Source organism: Galleria mellonella, unplaced genomic scaffold (genome assembly GCF_026898425.1).
Source record: "Galleria mellonella isolate WM207_F2 unplaced genomic scaffold, CSIRO_AGI_GalMel_v1 utg117, whole genome shotgun sequence".
Classification (NCBI taxonomy): Eukaryota; Metazoa; Arthropoda; class Insecta; order Lepidoptera; family Pyralidae; genus Galleria; species Galleria mellonella.
Genome location: NW_026441980.1, coordinates 5,283,608 through 5,301,966, shown reverse-complemented (window position 1 = coordinate 5,301,966; position 18,359 = coordinate 5,283,608). Strand labels below are relative to the sequence as shown.

Sequence of the window (18,359 nt, the reverse complement as noted above, 5' to 3'; positions counted from 1 at the left end):
CGCACACTAGTCAATATGCTTAAACTGCTTGTTAGTCATAAAATAGCGTTATAGAGTGCAAGTGCAAGAGTACATGTTAGTTTTAGCGTAAAAAGAAAAATCATACCATACTGTGTTAATATGCTTTACATTGAAATAGCTCAACATTTTACCCAAGTGAATTTCCTTCCTCCTTTATACAAACCGATGACATCGTGTTACTTTCTTAATTTTGTATTTCTCGATTACTCCTCACATATGGCTAGTTCTGTATTTGAAATGCGTTTGAAATAAAAAAAAAAAACAAACTATGACTGAAGAATATACTCATTTATTTTACTAATGTAGGCTTTAGACATAGTCACAAGACTAATCATTATGCACAAAAGAACAGTGATGTGACGACATTATTTCTAATAATGCAGTGTTTCAACAAAAACACTCGAGTATAAATATGATTGTATTCTAAAGAAATATAGATAGTTTTCCGATATTCTCTTTTAATAAGTAGGTACATCTATGCAATCACGTTGACACTATACCTATACATACAAAATTTATTATTATACATTACAGTGGACGCACGGTACTGGCATAGGTACCCTACGTACAGAGTGGACACTTCAACCAATGGTTAATCTGGAAAGGTTGTTTAAAAAAAATACAACTAAATTAGAACCGCCTCTATTATGAAGTCGGTTAAAAATAATCTGTGTTTTTAAGTTTAACTTAGTATGTACGGGGTTCTTTAACGCGCGTTTCAGCGCATACAAATTTTCAAAAATGTAAAGAAAATAAAAATCTGTTACATGGAAATTTATAGTATATGCTTTTTTGATAATCAAGAGATATTAATGTGACGATTAATTAGTGGGGGGTGGCTGTAAAAAGGGGTAGAAAAAAAGAAAAAAAGTTATTCGAGTGTGTTAGATATTCAAAGGAAAGTAAACTGAAAAAAGTGTCCTATTTAAATTACTGACGATTTGAACGCAACTAAAAGTCATGACGGATTTTTAAAAAAGTAAAAAAAAAAATGTGACCTTGAAATACTCGAGCCCATCAGATTTATATACAGATGATTTAACTTGATTGTCCTGGTCGTCCTCAAAGATAATCTGACAATTATATGGAGGAATACTTTTTCTGACAATTTGATTAACTAAAACCAATACGTCTTTGTGATCAACTGGGATAACATCATGGCGACAGACGGTGCGAGAGAGTGAGAAATAAAGAAAGAGTAAGAGGAAAAGAGAGGCGCGGAATGCGAAATACACAGCAGGCAGCTGTACTCTCCACACTTTGTTCATATACGCCCCTATATTAAGTGTAGACAAATATTATAATATTTGTGTACAATATTGTTTGTATTATTAATGATTAAAGGCAACGGTTAAAACTATCCACGTTGACCATTGGTTGAAAAGTTAGCACAATGTACGAAGGCCCTCGGTAGTTATGGTTTCAATTCAATCACCCACGACAAATGAATTGCTCACAGACTATCGTGAACAAATAGGTTTATACAATTACTTCTTATTATATTCCATAACGGATCTAGTTCAGTTTTAATTATAAATTGTACCTCAGTTCAACATATTGTCAAGTTTTGGAATGTTCCACTAATAAAATTGATTTTATCAATATCTATAATTATAATAATAACAGCCAGTGTTTTAATAACACCATTTCAAATCGACTAGTCATAAACACATAATACGAATCAAAGGCCTAATAATATTGTGATGATATCCATGTGCTGATTTACCAAGCTCCCATAGTGTTAGTGTGAATATTTATTTAAAACTATACAGATTGCTGTAACCCAGTGTTAGTTATGTATGATTAACAATATGATATTCTTAATGGCGTTAATATAAGCTAATATAGTGTAAGAAACAATACGAAATTTCCCTAGTATTATTGTAGTACCACAAATATTTTTTTTATATGTCTTAATAAACACCTAATTCAAAAGATACATTTTATTAAATAGAAAAATAATGTTGTAAATGGGGTTTTGCGACCTGGTATGTAGGTTGCAGATAACCCTTAAATATACAGGAATGTGGATGTGTCGCTTAAAATATCTGTACACTAACTAGCGACAGGTACCCTATATCTATAAAAGCTAAAGGTTTCAAGTGTGTACTTTAAAAATACACACTTGATTTTTTGGTATTATACATAATTAATATAGTCTTTTAAATTTTGATACGAACATTTTAAAGATGTCTAATATAATCTATCTACGTAATGTTGCTCAATAATCAAGGTATCATTATTTGTCACATTAGAAACATTTATACTATTGGGATTACAAATGTCTTTTCTCAGACTTAAACATTAAATTAAAGCTTTTTTTTTCCACTGTTCAGAAAAAAGTCATATACAGCATGGGACAAAATAAATAAGTAGACGAACTTCTTCCAACTAGAATATTTTTAAAATCACTTAGCTAGTCCACTTTTATTGCAAATTATATATATCGGGTATTGATATAATAGAATAAAATATATGAAAGTCAAATAAATGCTATACTACCTTATTTCATTCCATGGACAAGTTATTCAAATTGCCTTACCTTTGGTGACGTCATTTTTGGTGATTATCAACATTGGAATGTAAAGAAATCTCACATTACGAAAATAACCTTTCTAAAGAACTCAAACAAATAGTATGCGGAGAAAATAAAAATTTGAGTGTAAAAAGTCAAAAAATACTTGACCATTTTTAGCTCGAGTTTTAAATGCAACATAACAAAACGATGGACCAACGAGATGAATGGATAATCGATACTCGCGATCGTAAATCGACGTACGCTTCACACGAGTCATGTGTCATCGCTATCACAACATGTGGAAGGAGGCGCGCCGCGGCTTCTCTTAAGATATGGTAGTGTAATATTTACTTGACTTCTTATTACCTGGCGAGCTAGTGGCCACAGATTGTTCAACTTTTTTACGCTCAAATTTGAGTGGTTGCTTGAGATTGACATTGTTGGACTCAGCAATCGCCGCCAGTCGTTCCAGCACACTGTTTATTGTCAGTCGCTCAGCAGGATTCACTGTTAGGCAACCACCTGAGGACAAACATAGATATGTAACTCATAAGAATCTTTAAATCACAGTTGAAATCAACTAAGATGAAAGCAAATGAAATATCCGTAGATATCAAAAATGGCTTGATTTACTACTATGTATACACACAAACTGAAATGTAACTATATTGGAAAATACTTTAAAAGTATATGTAATTTAATAGATTCCCCTAACACCGACTCGGCCCATATATGGACCATAAGTTGAGCAATTCCGTTAATCACATTTTTTTTTTAATAAAGTGTGTATGTTCTGATCCTAACATGTTCTGATCTTTTTTTCGAACGGTCACAGAGAGAGGTTACTCGAAAGAAGGGCTAGTAACCATACTATACTGAGTAGTATCACAGTATAAAGGACAATTAGTAGTTCTATACCTTTGGCACATCCTAAAAACACATTGGTTTTTCTAAACATGTTAGTTGGATGACTGGTATCTTTGGGCTGTGGTTATACTATACAACTAATTCAAAATCCAAATCAGAGAGTACAACTTTTCAAAAAAAGATTCATAAACCTCTTTAATGAATTAAATCCTTGCCTATTTACAAAGTTGACTATTCTGTATCTACATTTATCCATATATCATCGAAGTACTATGACATACAGTCAAAAAGTCTAGACACAGAACTATAATTTTGGGGTTTTAGAAATTTGGTAATAGAATCATAATATATAAGAGACTGCCGCAATATCATAAACAGTATTTAACTCAATGAATCATCAATATACTGAGGGATTAACCTTATTATATAGTTACTTATCAATTAGCAGACTGGAAAAAGAAAAAACTTATCTATCTAATACATAATATAAAATCTTAATACCGCTCATTGACTAATCTAAAATAGATAAGTCGAAAACATAAAGAACACCTAAATACATACAAATTTGGTTGATAGGTTTGTATTAAGTGAACATTAATTTAAAAAAAAAACATTGTCTATATGTATGCCACCAATTATTAACCTATTTTGAAGTTTTTAGCAATCAAAAGGGGTTTTCTATCGTGTTGGTCCCATGTTAATTTTGAGACGATTCAAGCCATTGTTTTTTATAAACACATGATTTTAGATTCTAAAATTTAAATATTTTAAACCTAAACTATCCACAAACACACAGCTGAATGACCTTTCATCGGTGTGTTTCATATATTTAGTAAGATTATTAATCGAATCAAAATTAATTTTTGCCATTTCTATAAACAAAATCGAGGTACATCTTAAAAATGATGTTATATGAAGGTACTTACTTATGATCTCGTGAAAGCATTTATAACGTTGATCGTTGGGATTAAGATTGTAATTTCCATTCAAAATGGCTAATTTTGCGGAGTCCTCAAACGGATGCTGCATAAAGCATAGAGTGTATAATATACATCCCAACGCCCATATATCTACTGAATGATCTATTTTTCTATTATCCCACGTGTCTAAAAGTTCTGGTGCTCGGTACATAGGTGTTGTGAATTGGGCCAGCTGAAAATTATTAAAGAAGTTTTAATAAAAGTTAGCTACACTCATTATTACTTACTGATATTTATTTATTTATAAAAGACACCAACAATATGCTTACAACAATTAAACTGACAATGTACAATGATATTAAGTAAAAAGTGAAAAAATACTATTAAAAATGCTTAATTCGACAAAATAATTGATAGTAAACATTAATAATTCCCATGTGTGTCGTAAGAGGCGACTAACGGAACTTAATTGTCGAGGGATGGGCATCAGGAGTAAAATATCACCAAAGCCTAACTGCAGTTGCCAACCAGCCTGCCAAACGTGGCAATCACTGGCCTTAAAACCTAATAGGAAGAAGTCTGTGTTCATCAGTGGACAGTTAACGGCTGATATAATGATGATGATCATCATTTAGACCGTTGAATGAACACTGCTGAATTTAGATCTCCCTCATAAATTGCAATAGGAAACAGGACTACACCCTCTGATTCCACTGATGCCCTACAGCAACAATTTTGAGGTCGTCACTCGTTGCTCTGTATATTAACGGTAGGGCGTATAGTAAAAAATAATGTAGGACATTATTTTTGACTATACGAGGTCGCCATTAGAATACATTGCTACCCCATCGATTGTCGGTTCCTTGAGTTAGTTTAAGCTACATGAGTAATTTTGAGAACATAATAATATCACCTTCGCAGAGCTATGCTTAAATATTTATATTTACAAAGGCAAAACCGTAGGACCTAACTAGTACTTAATCATAAATATAAAAATTCGAGGTGTTTGTTACTCAAACTTGAGAGTATTTATAACATTTGCTTAACGAAGTACGGGAACATCGCAATTATGTATCAATTTTTAAAAACAATGAAAATTTTTTAATGTTTCTGACTATTTAAAAAGTGAAGTTAGTAGTTGACTATTTAAAAAGTTAGAGCTAAAACTTTAATCATACAACACGTTGAATATTAATCTACCATTAAAAACATTGCAGGTACTTTATATTTTGCTTTGGAATTTTGCAAATACATTTTTGCCATCAAAATCCAAATTTTCGGTGACAGTTTAATAAGAATATTATTGCATGATTAACGTTTTAGTTCACTAGTTAGAGCACTTTTTAAATAATTAATAAGAAAGATTTTAAAAGTTTAATAATTATTGAAAATTTACAGTTATGTGCGAAGTTGCCATAATTCGTTATAATCTCACCAATTAAACGAACTTAATAAACTAAATAAAGTTTGATATACAAATATAATAACCATATGATATAATTTTATATTATAGGATATTTTTTATCGCAATACATAAAAATCATGCGTTAATTTGTAGAAATGTATTTTGTTTCAGGCTGACACAGTGTAATACTATTTTTTAATACAAGAAACATAACACTGTAGTCTTCGGTAGACGTCATAAATAAATCCTTACTTATTATTGATATTTCAATAAATGAAAATTGTTTGTCTGTTTGTTACATATTGACGACATTTGGTCTACTAATCATCATGAAATTTGGTACACATGCAGTACTTGGGGCATTTTGGGCTGGAGAAGGACAGTAGCTACTTTTTATCCCAGTCACGCGATGAATTCGCGCGTGGTGATTTCGTGATATCGCAATACCACTTAGGAGCATGTTAATAATGTGAACTAGCAGCTTCAGTGCTAACAATATATCTAGAAAGACTTCCATGCAATCGACGCTGGACATCATCGATAATTAATAATGAATTTGTCAAACTGGGCTAATTGACTGCCAGCGTATACCGAAAGCGTAAACGGGGTTGCCATTTAATCTATAGATAAAAAAAACTTGAAGATGCAAAGAAAAATAAATAAATTGTGTACATTTATTGTCTAAAAAAAAAAAACAAAATTTTACGTTTCATGAATTAGCATTAATTACGTTACTTACGTTTTCCTCTAACATGTTTCTTTGATTAGCGCTCCATGATGGGTTTGGAGTGTAAACATCTGTAGTTGCGGATCCGAAATCACATAGTTTAATTGTACCTAAAAAAGACAAACTTATATAAAATCAATATACAATTATTAGAAATATTGTACCACATGTCTGTAGTTCATTACCATGTTAAGTATATAGTTGATATTTACATCTATTACGAAATATAAACTTATCAAAGTCAATAATGTTGGTACAAGTACAGGTATATATATTATACGTATATATTATATACGTATATATTATATACATATTATACCTATTATATGTATATATATGTAATAGAATAGAATATTAAAAATCTAACATTTTTCTTAAATAATATTCATGGTTATATCTCTAATCGTCATTGCAAGTTCTTTGCGGAACAGACAGAAAAAGCCAAATTATATTTCGTCATTATTAAATCTGAACATGTTTTTTTATAATAGTGTTTTTATTTAATAATAATTAAACATATTCTTTTCCCTTACCTTCATTGGATATTAAGAAATTTTCTAATTTGAGATCACGATGAGCTATAGGAGGAACTTGGGCGTGCATGTGCTGAACCGCTCGGCACATCTGGTAGAATACTCGTAGGATCGTTGGCAAGGGGAACGCTTGCCCCTTACTTTGTAGAGCCTCCATCAAACTGCCCCCCGTACATAAGTCAGTCAACAATAAATACTCGCTCATCCCATGGCTCGTCTTTGACTTATCAATAAAGGAAGCTGCTATATACTTAATTACATTAGTGTGTCCGGATAATTTTTTTAATATACTAATCTCTTGGATAATATTCTTGTTTGCTTGTTCATCAGCTGCCATTAGCCTCTTTAGAGCGTACTCTGTACCTGATGATACATCTTGAGCAACGAAAACAAATGCAAATCCACCTGAAAGCCAACAGCATGATTAAACACTAATTTTACTAATATATTAACCAAACGATGCCTGCACATGGAATATATTTAAGAAAAACTGACAAGAGAGGTCTTAATATGAGCAAAAGAAGCCAATACTTTTTTTAAAATTTTATCTGTCTGTCTGTATTTTTATTCTGTCATAACGCAAAAGCTACTACGCCAAATTGGATGCTGTTTTCACTGTCGTGTTTCTGGAAGTCTATTTTATTTTGATAAGACATCTAAAATGATCTTTTCATTGATTTTTCTACTTCTAAAATCCACACGTACGACGTGTTGAGAAAAAAAAAAGCTAGTAAGATATATAAAGGATAAGAATATAACCCCAGGGTGCCGGAAAAAGTAAGTGGCTAAGAGAACAAAGCACAATATATCAGTATAAGAAAAGGTAAACTCGAAATTGTATAGCAATCAGTCTGGCCAACATGAGGTTGACCGGTTACCAGAGGAAGACTTTGTACAAAAGTCGATTGCTTGGGTACCTCTGTCCTATTCGTGTTTCAACCGTGAAGCAGTTTTGTTTGCATTGCTGTATTTCGGTTTGAAGGGTGGGATATGGTGTGAATTTACTGGGTACAGAGGAATAACACCTGAGTCCTCAGGAATGGCAACGCATGGGGGGTATCAAGGGAGAAACAGTGTACTCTGTTATGTCCATGGTACTGCTCATGTCTATAGGCGACGGTTACCACTTTACATCAGGTGGGCCGTCAGCTTGTTTGCCACTCTAAGTTGTATAAAAAAAAAAGGTTAATATCCTCATCAGGGGGAGAAGGGATTATTTGTAACGAAGACAAGCGGCCCCAATTGCTAGCAATATACTCTGTCAGACCAACCTCCACATCGTTAATCATTGACGAATTCGACACGATGGACTAAGTGACGTGCTTTCATATTCACCTATCATCATTCCTCACTTCACTTACGGGGTTACCATATCAATATGACCTTATATCCCCGTCATGTGATGATATCTATGCCTAGTAGTCGAACTATAATATATTATATATATCATCCTAGAGATTATCTTATACTTAGATTATATTACACTAGTTATATACCGCAGCTTTGGCCTTGGTCGTATCGTGTTTAACCTTCTTAAAAAAAAGCTATTAAGAAACAAACTCTTCTGGTTTATTATATTACATTCAAATCTATTACATTTGTATCACAATCAATAATTTATTTCATACTCTCTCTGGGTCTTCTAAGGGGAAATAAATAATGTAATATTTGAAAAAGAGAATATAGAACAAAATTCGGTTAGCAACCACAGTAGCTCATAAATACTTGCAACTCTTACTACCCTTTTTTTTTTTTTTTTTTTTTTTTTTTTTTTCCGTGTGGAAAATCTTCGGAAAGACCGTCCCATCTGCCGAAGGGAGGGCAGCTGGGGTGTGTGGGATTCGTACCCACTAAAAACCACACGACGTACCTCGAGGCGCTTATGTTGGATCCCGGGTTCCCGTTTGTACGACTACCGAGTATCCAACGCGACGGCCCGCCCTGTAGGTGGTGTAGGGCAGGCCTCCTCTCTTAGTTAGGGTGGGGAATGTCCCTCCCACCCTACCATCACAGGAGGGCACGGATACGTGCGCGCACCTCCTAGGGTCATATGAAGGGTGTGCCTCCCTCAAGGCAACACCCCGACCCTAATGGGGGGGACGGAAGAGGCAGAGTTGGGCGCGCCCCTTCTCCTTCGTCTGGCTCGGCGGCGGCGCATGACGGGAGCGGTGGGGGCACTCTCCCGCTCCCGCTCGGCCGCCTCCTTCTGCGACATTACCGCTTCACAGAAGGTGAGTATTACATTCCACGACCTCTCGCTACTGACCATCCTCCGAACTATATTCGGCAGCGAGAGGTCACCCCCCACTTCCGCAACCAGGACGCGGCGCTCTGCACTGAACGCTGGGCATTCTTCTAGAACATGTTGTGCCGTGTCCCGGTCGCAACCACACTCATGGCACTCAGTTGTCGGCTCTCTTCTCGCAATCTGACACAGGTACTGACCGAAACAACCGTGACCGGTCAGTATCTGTGTCAGCCGAAAGGTCAGTGGACCTTTGCGCCGCCCGCTCAACCAGTGTTTCAGCACTGGGCGGACAGCCTCGACGGTCCTCAGGCCGGCCCCTGGGTCGGCCAGCCTCTCATCCCACTTCTCCAGAAGGATCCGCCGAGCGCAGGACTTCCGTAAACTCATTTCCCTCTCGGTGGGGCACTCGCCCCGGGAACGTCGCTCCGCGCGCCATTTGTAGATCGACGCGCGAGCTTCTGCCTCTAGGTCCCAGGGCGGGGACCCTGCCAGCACACATGCCGCCTCGCGGGAGATGGTACGATATCCCCTAATGACTCGAATGGCCATGGCCCTCTGTGGCCTGTTGAGGCAGGTCACATTCATCCTATTTAAGGCTCCCGCCCAGATGGGAGCCCCATATAGGGCCATGGATTGCACTACCCCCATGTATAGGCGGCGACAGCTATCTCCTGGGCCCCCCAGATTAGGCAGCAGCCAGCTGAGTGCACCAGCCGCCGCCATAAGGCGGGGGCCAGATTCCTGAAATGAGTTCGGAAGTTCCACCTGCTGTCGAGGTCAAGCCCCAGGTAACGCATGTGAGACTTGACCTCGATTCTGTGTCCACTGACCATCATGTAGACTCCTGGGGGTGGCGCTCGCCGGGGGCCATGAAAACAGATTGCCTCCGACTTTTCGAGCGCCACCTTGAGCCCTAACCGACGTATACGACCGACAACTAGTGCCACGCTCGCTGTGGCACGACGGACAGCCTGCATGAAGTCCCGTCCCCGGGCAGTAGCCAATGTGTCGTCAGCATAGCAGACGACACTTGTGCCCGCGAGGAGTGCGCCCCGCAGAATCCAATCATAGCCGACGTTCCACAAGGCCGGTCCCAAAACCGCACCCTGCGGAACGCCGCGTTGTACGTCCCTCTGTACTATCATACCGTTTCGCCCGACACAGAAAATTTCCCGGTCTTCGAGATAGGCCCCGATTATATCCCGAAGGTAGGGAGGCACTTTATATAGTATCTGAAATGTACTAACTAGTAATAAATATAAAGAAATACCTATGCAGATTACAATTTGTCAAATTGCATTCATAAAAGCCATTGTTGTATAAAAAAAATATTAAAAAACAGACAAAAGTATGATTTTCATGTTAATTACAATATGAAGATTAGTTCAATAAGATTGTTTTATATTTGTACAAGTGCATGTAATGTATTTTAATGTTATTATTGTAAGCTTTTCACCTCTCAGGTCCTACTAAATATAAAAGTATTATTTTTATTTATCTAAATCACCACAGTAATCACTGTGTGCGAATGACACTCATATGTAAACAAAAATATATTGTCATATGCATTCCTCAAAATCATAAGGTAAAAAAATTATGAAAAATAAACATGAGACACCAAGTTAAATGTTGAGCAGTTGTAAATTTTTTTTTACATAATAAATGTGACAAAACTCATGGAAGTATGTAAATGTTGGCAGCTGTATCTTAGACAATTTAAATATATGTGCAAAATAAAACACCGACATGAAGACGTGATGCACCTTCGGTATCATATCATCATCATCTCAGTCATTATCTGTCCACTGCTGAAGATAGACCTCTTTCATAGATTACCATAAGAAATGGACCTGCATCATATACAGTCTGTCAATAGAAATCTATTAAGAAATTTATCATCCGCCCCCTTAAATACGTGCCATGACGTTAGTAAAGTGCGACGACCTTAGTTACATCTAGATCCAATTATAAATAATCAGAATCAAAAAAGTATACATTAGTACGCTATCTTAGTATAACAATTCATGATCATAATTTTGATCTATTCAACTTACCTTCTGCAATTACTTTTTTCACTCTCAGTTTCATGTTTCCGATTTCAACGAATTGACCGACGAAATCATTATCACTACCACCATTGGCTCCTCCAGAACTGAAGTAGCCCATGGCCGATTTAAATACGCTCATTTTGAATGATTATTTTGTGGTTTAAATACAATGAATAAAGAAAATAATAACTTAATTTTAATCAGCACCCTCTAGTTGGGTCCATTTTACAATGGCTGTCGCTGACTCGCTGTCAATTGACTCAATAGCTGATTGGTTGGCAGAATTGTTTTTTTTTTTTTTTTCTTCTTTTTTTGTGGCGTTCACCCCGATATTAGGGTATTTTGCCTGGCAGAATTGTTTGGCAATTTGGCAACTTAACATAGAGTAGATTAAATATAAATAATTATAATTTATATATACCGTACACGATTACAGTGTATGACCAGAAAAGCACGTATGCAATTTTTATTTGCGTTTGTCTCAATCGCTTGTTCTTATAAATGTAGAATATAAGTACTCAAGTCATAGACTAACGATAGTACTTGCTGGTGTATTCTGGCTACAACTTAACTCAAGGCTTTCTATCTTCTAAACCCAGAATACACTTTATTTATGGAGCATTTAGTGTTAATTACTACGATTCCCTATATTAAGGGTTGTATCTGCGGGCTGTTCTCTATGGGTTTTGTCAGGGCTGTGTTACTTTAGGTAAAAAATATTCAAAAGATTTTATGCAACTACGTCATTGATTTTTATTTTTCTACTAATAATGGGATTAATTCTGACGCGTGTAGTATATGAAACTCTTTACAAATACTTGTTTCTTTTTCTATCATTGACTTAAGATTGTGACATTCCTTTTTTAACTACTATTGTCTATCATAATAACAATGTATTATTATTTTTAGTTGAATTAAACCAATATTTCCCTATGGTTTATATCGTTTTGTATCAACACGCCATTTTTCTAAGCCAATTTTTAAAATTAAAAATTCAACTTGAGATACATGGCAAAATTTTTATTGTAAGGACTAATATTTCCAATAATTTTATTCCAACTAAATTATTATCAATTTAGTTTATTATAGGTAATTTCGTGAAATTATTAAATTAAAATAATGGTCTAAAAGATCAATTGAAAGAAATAGTGCCATAGAATTAACTTAATTTTTAATACAATAGCAGATCCATTATGATATGTAGTAATGTTGATATTATAGACAAAGGTTACATAATATGTATAGTTATGTCACTCTATGAATTGTATTTCATTATGTTGAAACTTCTTTGTGGTTGCATAGATTCATTTTCCAGATCAGATAATAAAACGACTGTGGTAACTTATAAATAACGCTGTACTGACCATAAATTAAATGACAATATTTTTTTCAATATATCTACTACTATGTTACCTTGTAATTGTTACTTTTTGGGTGATGGAGTTTGCCAAAGTCGCAATAAATGAAAAAAATAATAATAAAAAATCTACTACTACTAGTCTTTCTAATCTATGATAATCATTTATTCTGTGGCTTTTTGTATGATCTGTGCTTTCGGTGTTGTTTTTTATGTTCTTAGTCTTTTAGATACAGTTTTCACTAATCTGTGGTGCTAATAAGAATGAAAAAGAAAAACAGAGTTCGCAGTCGCAGTGTTTCTTATTTTTATTCTTGATAAATTAGAATATTTTGTATTATCTTAATTTGTTGTAGATATCTAAGTTTTATAAAAGAATAACTCATGTTTGTTATATCGAAAACGTAGCAAGAAAAACATGGGCTTTGAAATAAAAAGGTTTCAAGGTGACGTTGACGAAGAACTCATTTGCCCTATTTGTTCAGGAGTTCTTGAGGATCCATTACAAGTACGTGATTTTTTTTTTTTTGGTTTAGTTTAACTGTTATTAATTTTTACAATTTAAATGTATGATATGTTCCTGTAGGCTCCAGCTTGCGAGCACGCTTTCTGTCGAGCCTGTATCACTGAATGGATAAGTCGACAGCCTACTTGCCCCGTGGATCGTCAGGCCGTCACATCGAGCCAACTAAGGCCAGTCCCGAGAATACTTCGCAATCTCCTTTCCAGGTGAATGCTATTTTTTAATTTATATTCACAACATTAAATTATCATTTTAGATTTGTGCTTTATTTTTTTTATAAAAACATGTGCTTATATCTGTGTTAATAATATAAGATAAACAATATATTATGTTCCTAAATTTTATACATAGATATCATGTTGTAATGTAAAGGGCAAATCTACTAATTTAAATCAAGATCCTTTTGTAAAAATAATTCTATAACTAAATTAGAATTTCATACATATATTATTTGCTGAATATGTTTGATACACATAATGTTAATTAATATTATATTTTTATTTGTTATGTTTACATTCCAGACTGTGCACAAGTTGTGATAATGCTCCACATGGTTGCAATGCTGTCTTGAAATTGGACTCTCTGCCCTCCCATTTAGTAGAATGTATGTAGCCCTAATTTCTTTAGTGTATATAACAATTTTTTTATGTATTTTATTTATTTGTTTTTATTGATTTATTTATTTTATTATCTGTTTTTATATTATATGCTTGGTACAATTAGTAAACAAACCTTTTTTTCTATCAAAATAATAGTATATCATCTATATGTTGTAATATAAAATAAAGTTGCTGTCAGGGTCTTTTTACTATTTTTTAACTTTTTATCAAATTTTGGTATGACTGTTACTGTCATTTAATTTTTTTTTACAGAAGGCACAGTATAACTTAATTTAAACCTGTGCAAAACTACAGTAGGCCTCTAGTATAAAGTAAAATAAATGAAATATAGTAAATTAAACAGTAATTTTTATTAATCAATTACCTATTACTTTATTGTCCATTTAGTTTAAAGTTAATTTAATTAAATTTAATTGAAGTGCATGCTGTACATTATTATATGCAATAAAAAAAGCAGTTACTTTTGCAATTACTTTACATACTGACTGCATTTATAATAAGACTATCTGTTGTATCTTCAGTCAAATGGTCTCTTTAACTGTTCTTATAGGAATTTATTTCAATTTCTTATTGGTGGTAACTTATTTAAGGAGGGAGAACTTATTTGAGGGAGGGATTTGAGGAGAAAAGAATTGTTAGTAATGAGATTTTACAGGCCCATTACTAGCAATATATTCTAATAGGTTAATGAAAATTCACCATGATGAATTTTTGATGAATTCATCATGTTGGACTAACTGATCTGGTCATTGTCACCCATCATTCCTCACTGGTGACCCATCAGCATGAACTAATAGCATAGGCTGGGTTACTATTCAATTTTCATCTATTAAATTAAAAAAAAAAAATATTTAAACAATTTCTGATTTAAAATAATCATTCAGAATGCACACACAGGTTTAGATTGTGCATTGCCAGCCAGTTAGTTTGTGTTTAAGTTTAATTAAGTAGACAAATTGCAGATGCAGTGTAGAAAAGATAAAAAGTAGAGAAGATTTTTTTTAAATAATATTATTTGAGAATTTGATTATAATAATTTAAAATGCATGTTTTAAATAAAATCTATAAATCATACATAAACTATACTGACTCATGAAAATTTATATATTCTATACAAAACTGTACACTATGTAGATGTATAGTGTTTACATTATCAAATTGAGGTTTATTGTATTTAAAATATGTATTTGTTTTATATATAACATAAAAAAATTTACTATTTTTTTTGTAATGATTGTACAAAAAAAAATTATATCAGTAATGCCCCCTTTTATATTTTATTTAATGGTTAACATGGTGGAATTCCACTAACGAAAAATGTTACTAATAGAGGAGGACACACATTTTATCATCAATTATCATCATTAATCTCTTATGTTAGTAAAATTATGATGTTGTGATATGCTACTTTTATTTATTTATTGATTAAACAATTATTTAACATATGCCAATAATTATATTATAGGCGAATATAATCCAAAGAGGCCCATGCCCTGTGAAGCTGGTTGCGGCCTCGTAATACCTAAAGATGAGCTTGCAGAACATAACTGTGTCCGTGAACTGCGAGCTTTGATAGCTACCCAGCAGGGGAAGCTCACAGAGTACCAACAGGAATTAGCTGAACAGAGGCTTGTCATCAATGAACACAAAAGAGAATTAGCATTATTAAAAGTAAGTTAAATAAGATCATGTTTCAAATTATTAAGAGAAAATTATATTTTCCAATATCTGAACAAAAAAGTATTTAGAAGTTATATAAACTTATGAATTTTTTACACATTTATTTTAATATAGCTAATACCCGAACCTCGCGGTTTTCCCCGCGGGTGTATAAAGTTACATTATGTTTTAAATTAGTCTGTAACCCATCTGTGTATCAAATTCATTAAAATCTGTTCAGTAGTTTTTGCATGAAAGAATAACAAACATCCATCTACTTATCCCTACAAACTATTGCATTTATAATATTATTAAAATTAGTTTTGTCCTGCTGATTTAACCATCTACATTTTATTATACAACATAGTCTATTTGTGTAGCAAATTTCATTCAAATATGTTCACCCATATAAACTTGATAGTAATAAACATCAAAATCCTAAGAAATTAACTAAATCTTTACAAACTTTCACATTTGTGTTATTACTAGGATTCACGTTAATTTCCAAGTAACTTGTATTACCAATTATAAATATCCACGCAACATATGTAATCATTTTTGCATAATGACCAATTATCGTATAACTTCCGCTGCAGGAATTCATGCGAGCGATGCGCTTATCAAACCCGACGATGCGAGCGCTGGCCGACCAAATGGAACGTGAGGAGGTAGTGCGTTGGGCGAACTCGCTAGCGCGGGCGAGGGTCACGCGATGGGGCGGCATGATCTCCACTCCCGACGACGTCCTGCAGGTGGTAATAACGCCTTGTGCACTCTTTATGTTATAATATTCCGCTATATTTATATGTATGCACTCATTTATTTTTACTCATTTCCTTATTCCTTACTGTATATTAAATAGAATGCAAGGGAATAGTATATTAGGTGAACTGTTTTTTTGTTGACTAGAGGACTTAATATATTGTCTTTACTTAATAATATGATATGAGCATATATAAAATTTAATCAATTTAGATTAATTATTTTACACCTACAAAAAAGACTGACTTTTGGATAATATGTTCAAATAATTTTTTTTATTTTTTATGATGTTTTTGCATTTAGGTTTATTGCACTAATATATGACTCAATTTCGGTTTGAAAAGTGGGCAGTGAAGTATGGCAGTGAATTTACTGGGTACAGAGGAATAACACCTGAGTCCTCAGGAATGGCAATGCATAGTGATATTATGGGCGAAACAATATACTCTGTTATGTCCATGGTATTGCTCATGTCTATAGGCGACGGTTACCAATTTCCATTAGATGGGCCATCAGTTTGTTTGTCATTCTAAGTTTGTATTGAGTTTGTACAAAAAATGTATATATATATTTATATAAAAATCATATCATTTACAATATAATTTAATAAATAATTAAATTTTGTAAAAACAAAGTTGTGAATGTTTACACAACTGATGTTTTTGTTCAGCAGATGATGATCAAGCGAAGCTTATCAGAATCAGGCTGTCCACCACACATTATAGACGACCTCATGGAAAACTGCCACGAACGGAGGTGGCCGCCTGGACTGTCATCACTTGAAACTAGACAAAACAATAGAAGGTTTAATTTTTAGTTAATATTTATCTAATTTCATATCTTAATATATAAAAATACGGTGTCACAATTTAATACAATTTTATAAACATGTATTGTTGGCTTAGTTACAAGATAAAACAATTTTTGCAAAGTCTAATTGACCGAGTAGCGTTATATGTATTTCTGAGGTCAGCACAACGTAAGTTTGTATGACGTCAGGAAGATGTTCGACATCGTGATACTAAATTGTATTGCGCTGCGATGTATTATAAGTATCTTATGTTAAACAATTATTATATTTTTTACATTTATTGGAATGGCAAACAAGTAGACAATGGGAAACATTGCTTAAAAATATAAAATGTATCAGAAACATGAGTCACTGGAGATGTTTTTAGAAACAGAAATATTAATAATTGAAATTATTCACAGGTTATATGAAAAGTATGTTTGCAAGAGAGTGCCAGGCAAACAAGCCGTTCTCGTACTACAGTGTGATAACACACATGTAGATGAACACATGATGGTAGAGCCCGGACTGGTGATGATCTTCGCGCACGGCATTGAATAGCACATATGATCACAACAACACACTGTGGAACATTTAGAAATGAAATTGTGCCAGTCGCGTCTTTTAAAACTAGCAACTAACGAATTAATGTCGCTGAGCATCAGTTAAGTGTTATATTTCCATGAAGAATGTCTTCTCTGATCATAAAGACCAATGATTTTGTATAATTGTTTATGATTGTTTGATACAAGTGTTGATAAAGTATTTTTAAGTGTGAAACATATTTGTTTATAGTATTATTTTGTATTCAAATTGGAGTGCTAAACATTCCGCAACTATTTTAAAAAATGTAGTGTTAAAAATGAAATAGATATTAAATGCCAGTAAAATGTTCTTCATGATAAAATATTTTACAATGTTATGATCAGTGATTGAGTGCTGTGTTATGTTAGTATATTTTTATAAATTTACTGCCTTATTAGACAATTCCAAAATTTATTCCTCTGCAATAATGAGACTTACTTAATAATAAAATAATAAATTAGTTTGGTTTTACATGTTTTGTTTGTTTTTTAATGACAAGAATTTTAATTTATTGGCTCAATCTTAAATAAATATTGAATAATTTTTCTAAAATATTTTGTTTTATTTATTTACTTAGTTTTTATTTTTGCTATTTCGTATGCAAAAAATCGAAACTCTGATTAACAAATTGCCATAACATTATTGCATTTTTGTACATCAATATGTACAAAAATGTAATTATAATCATATGTAAATAAATTATTAAGTCGACAGTAAACTATCGATTGCAATAAATATCGAGATAAGTTCAGTGCTCCTAGAAACGACATCGTTAT

The 18,359-nt window shown here is 33.5% G+C and overlaps 2 protein-coding genes across 4 annotated transcripts in view; one reads left to right on the top strand and one right to left on the bottom strand.

Moving 5' to 3' along the window:
- Nucleotides 1-11,557, bottom strand: part of LOC113519954 (cyclin-G-associated kinase) — a 32,478-nt gene extending 20,921 nt beyond the window's left edge. Inside the window, 5 exon segments of the mRNA XM_052894793.1 lie at nucleotides 2,906-3,061; nucleotides 4,333-4,558; nucleotides 6,471-6,568; nucleotides 6,992-7,396; nucleotides 11,294-11,557. Coding sequence (XP_052750753.1) covers nucleotides 2,906-3,061; nucleotides 4,333-4,558; nucleotides 6,471-6,568; nucleotides 6,992-7,396; nucleotides 11,294-11,426 — 1,018 coding nt within the window. The 5' untranslated portion in view covers nucleotides 11,427-11,557.
- A 1,315-nt stretch (nucleotides 11,558-12,872) lies between these two features.
- Nucleotides 12,873-17,849, top strand: LOC113511566 (E3 ubiquitin-protein ligase NRDP1). 3 transcript variants are annotated; one of them, XM_026895196.3, is made up of 7 exons: nucleotides 12,873-13,152; nucleotides 13,231-13,373; nucleotides 13,689-13,771; nucleotides 15,253-15,458; nucleotides 16,043-16,201; nucleotides 16,882-17,012; nucleotides 17,421-17,849. In XM_026895196.3, the coding sequence occupies exons 1-7, from the start codon at nucleotides 13,063-13,065 to the stop codon at nucleotides 17,557-17,559; spliced, it is 951 nt and encodes a 316-aa protein (XP_026750997.1). In that variant the 5' UTR covers nucleotides 12,873-13,062; the 3' UTR covers nucleotides 17,560-17,849. The 3 variants fall into 3 exon arrangements, with proteins under 3 accessions (XP_026750997.1, XP_026750995.1, XP_026750998.1); XM_026895194.3 differs by having other exon boundaries at nucleotides 16,879-17,012; XM_026895197.3 differs by having other exon boundaries at nucleotides 12,874-13,152; nucleotides 16,043-16,198.
- Nucleotides 17,850-18,359: the final 510 nt, after the last annotated feature.

Bases quoted from the DNA above. Each gene is read 5' to 3' on its own strand.
- LOC113511566 (XM_026895194.3), top strand. From the start codon at position 13,063: ATGGGCTTTGAAATAAAAAGGTTTCAAGGTGACGTTGACGAAGAACTC. The intron at 13,153-13,230 runs GTACGTGATTTT...ATGTTCCTGTAG, and splicing joins TTCTTGAGGATCCATTACAA to GCTCCAGCTTGCGAGCACGC. The intron at 16,202-16,878 runs GTAATAACGCCT...GTTTTTGTTCAG, and splicing joins CCGACGACGTCCTGCAGGTG to CAGATGATGATCAAGCGAAG.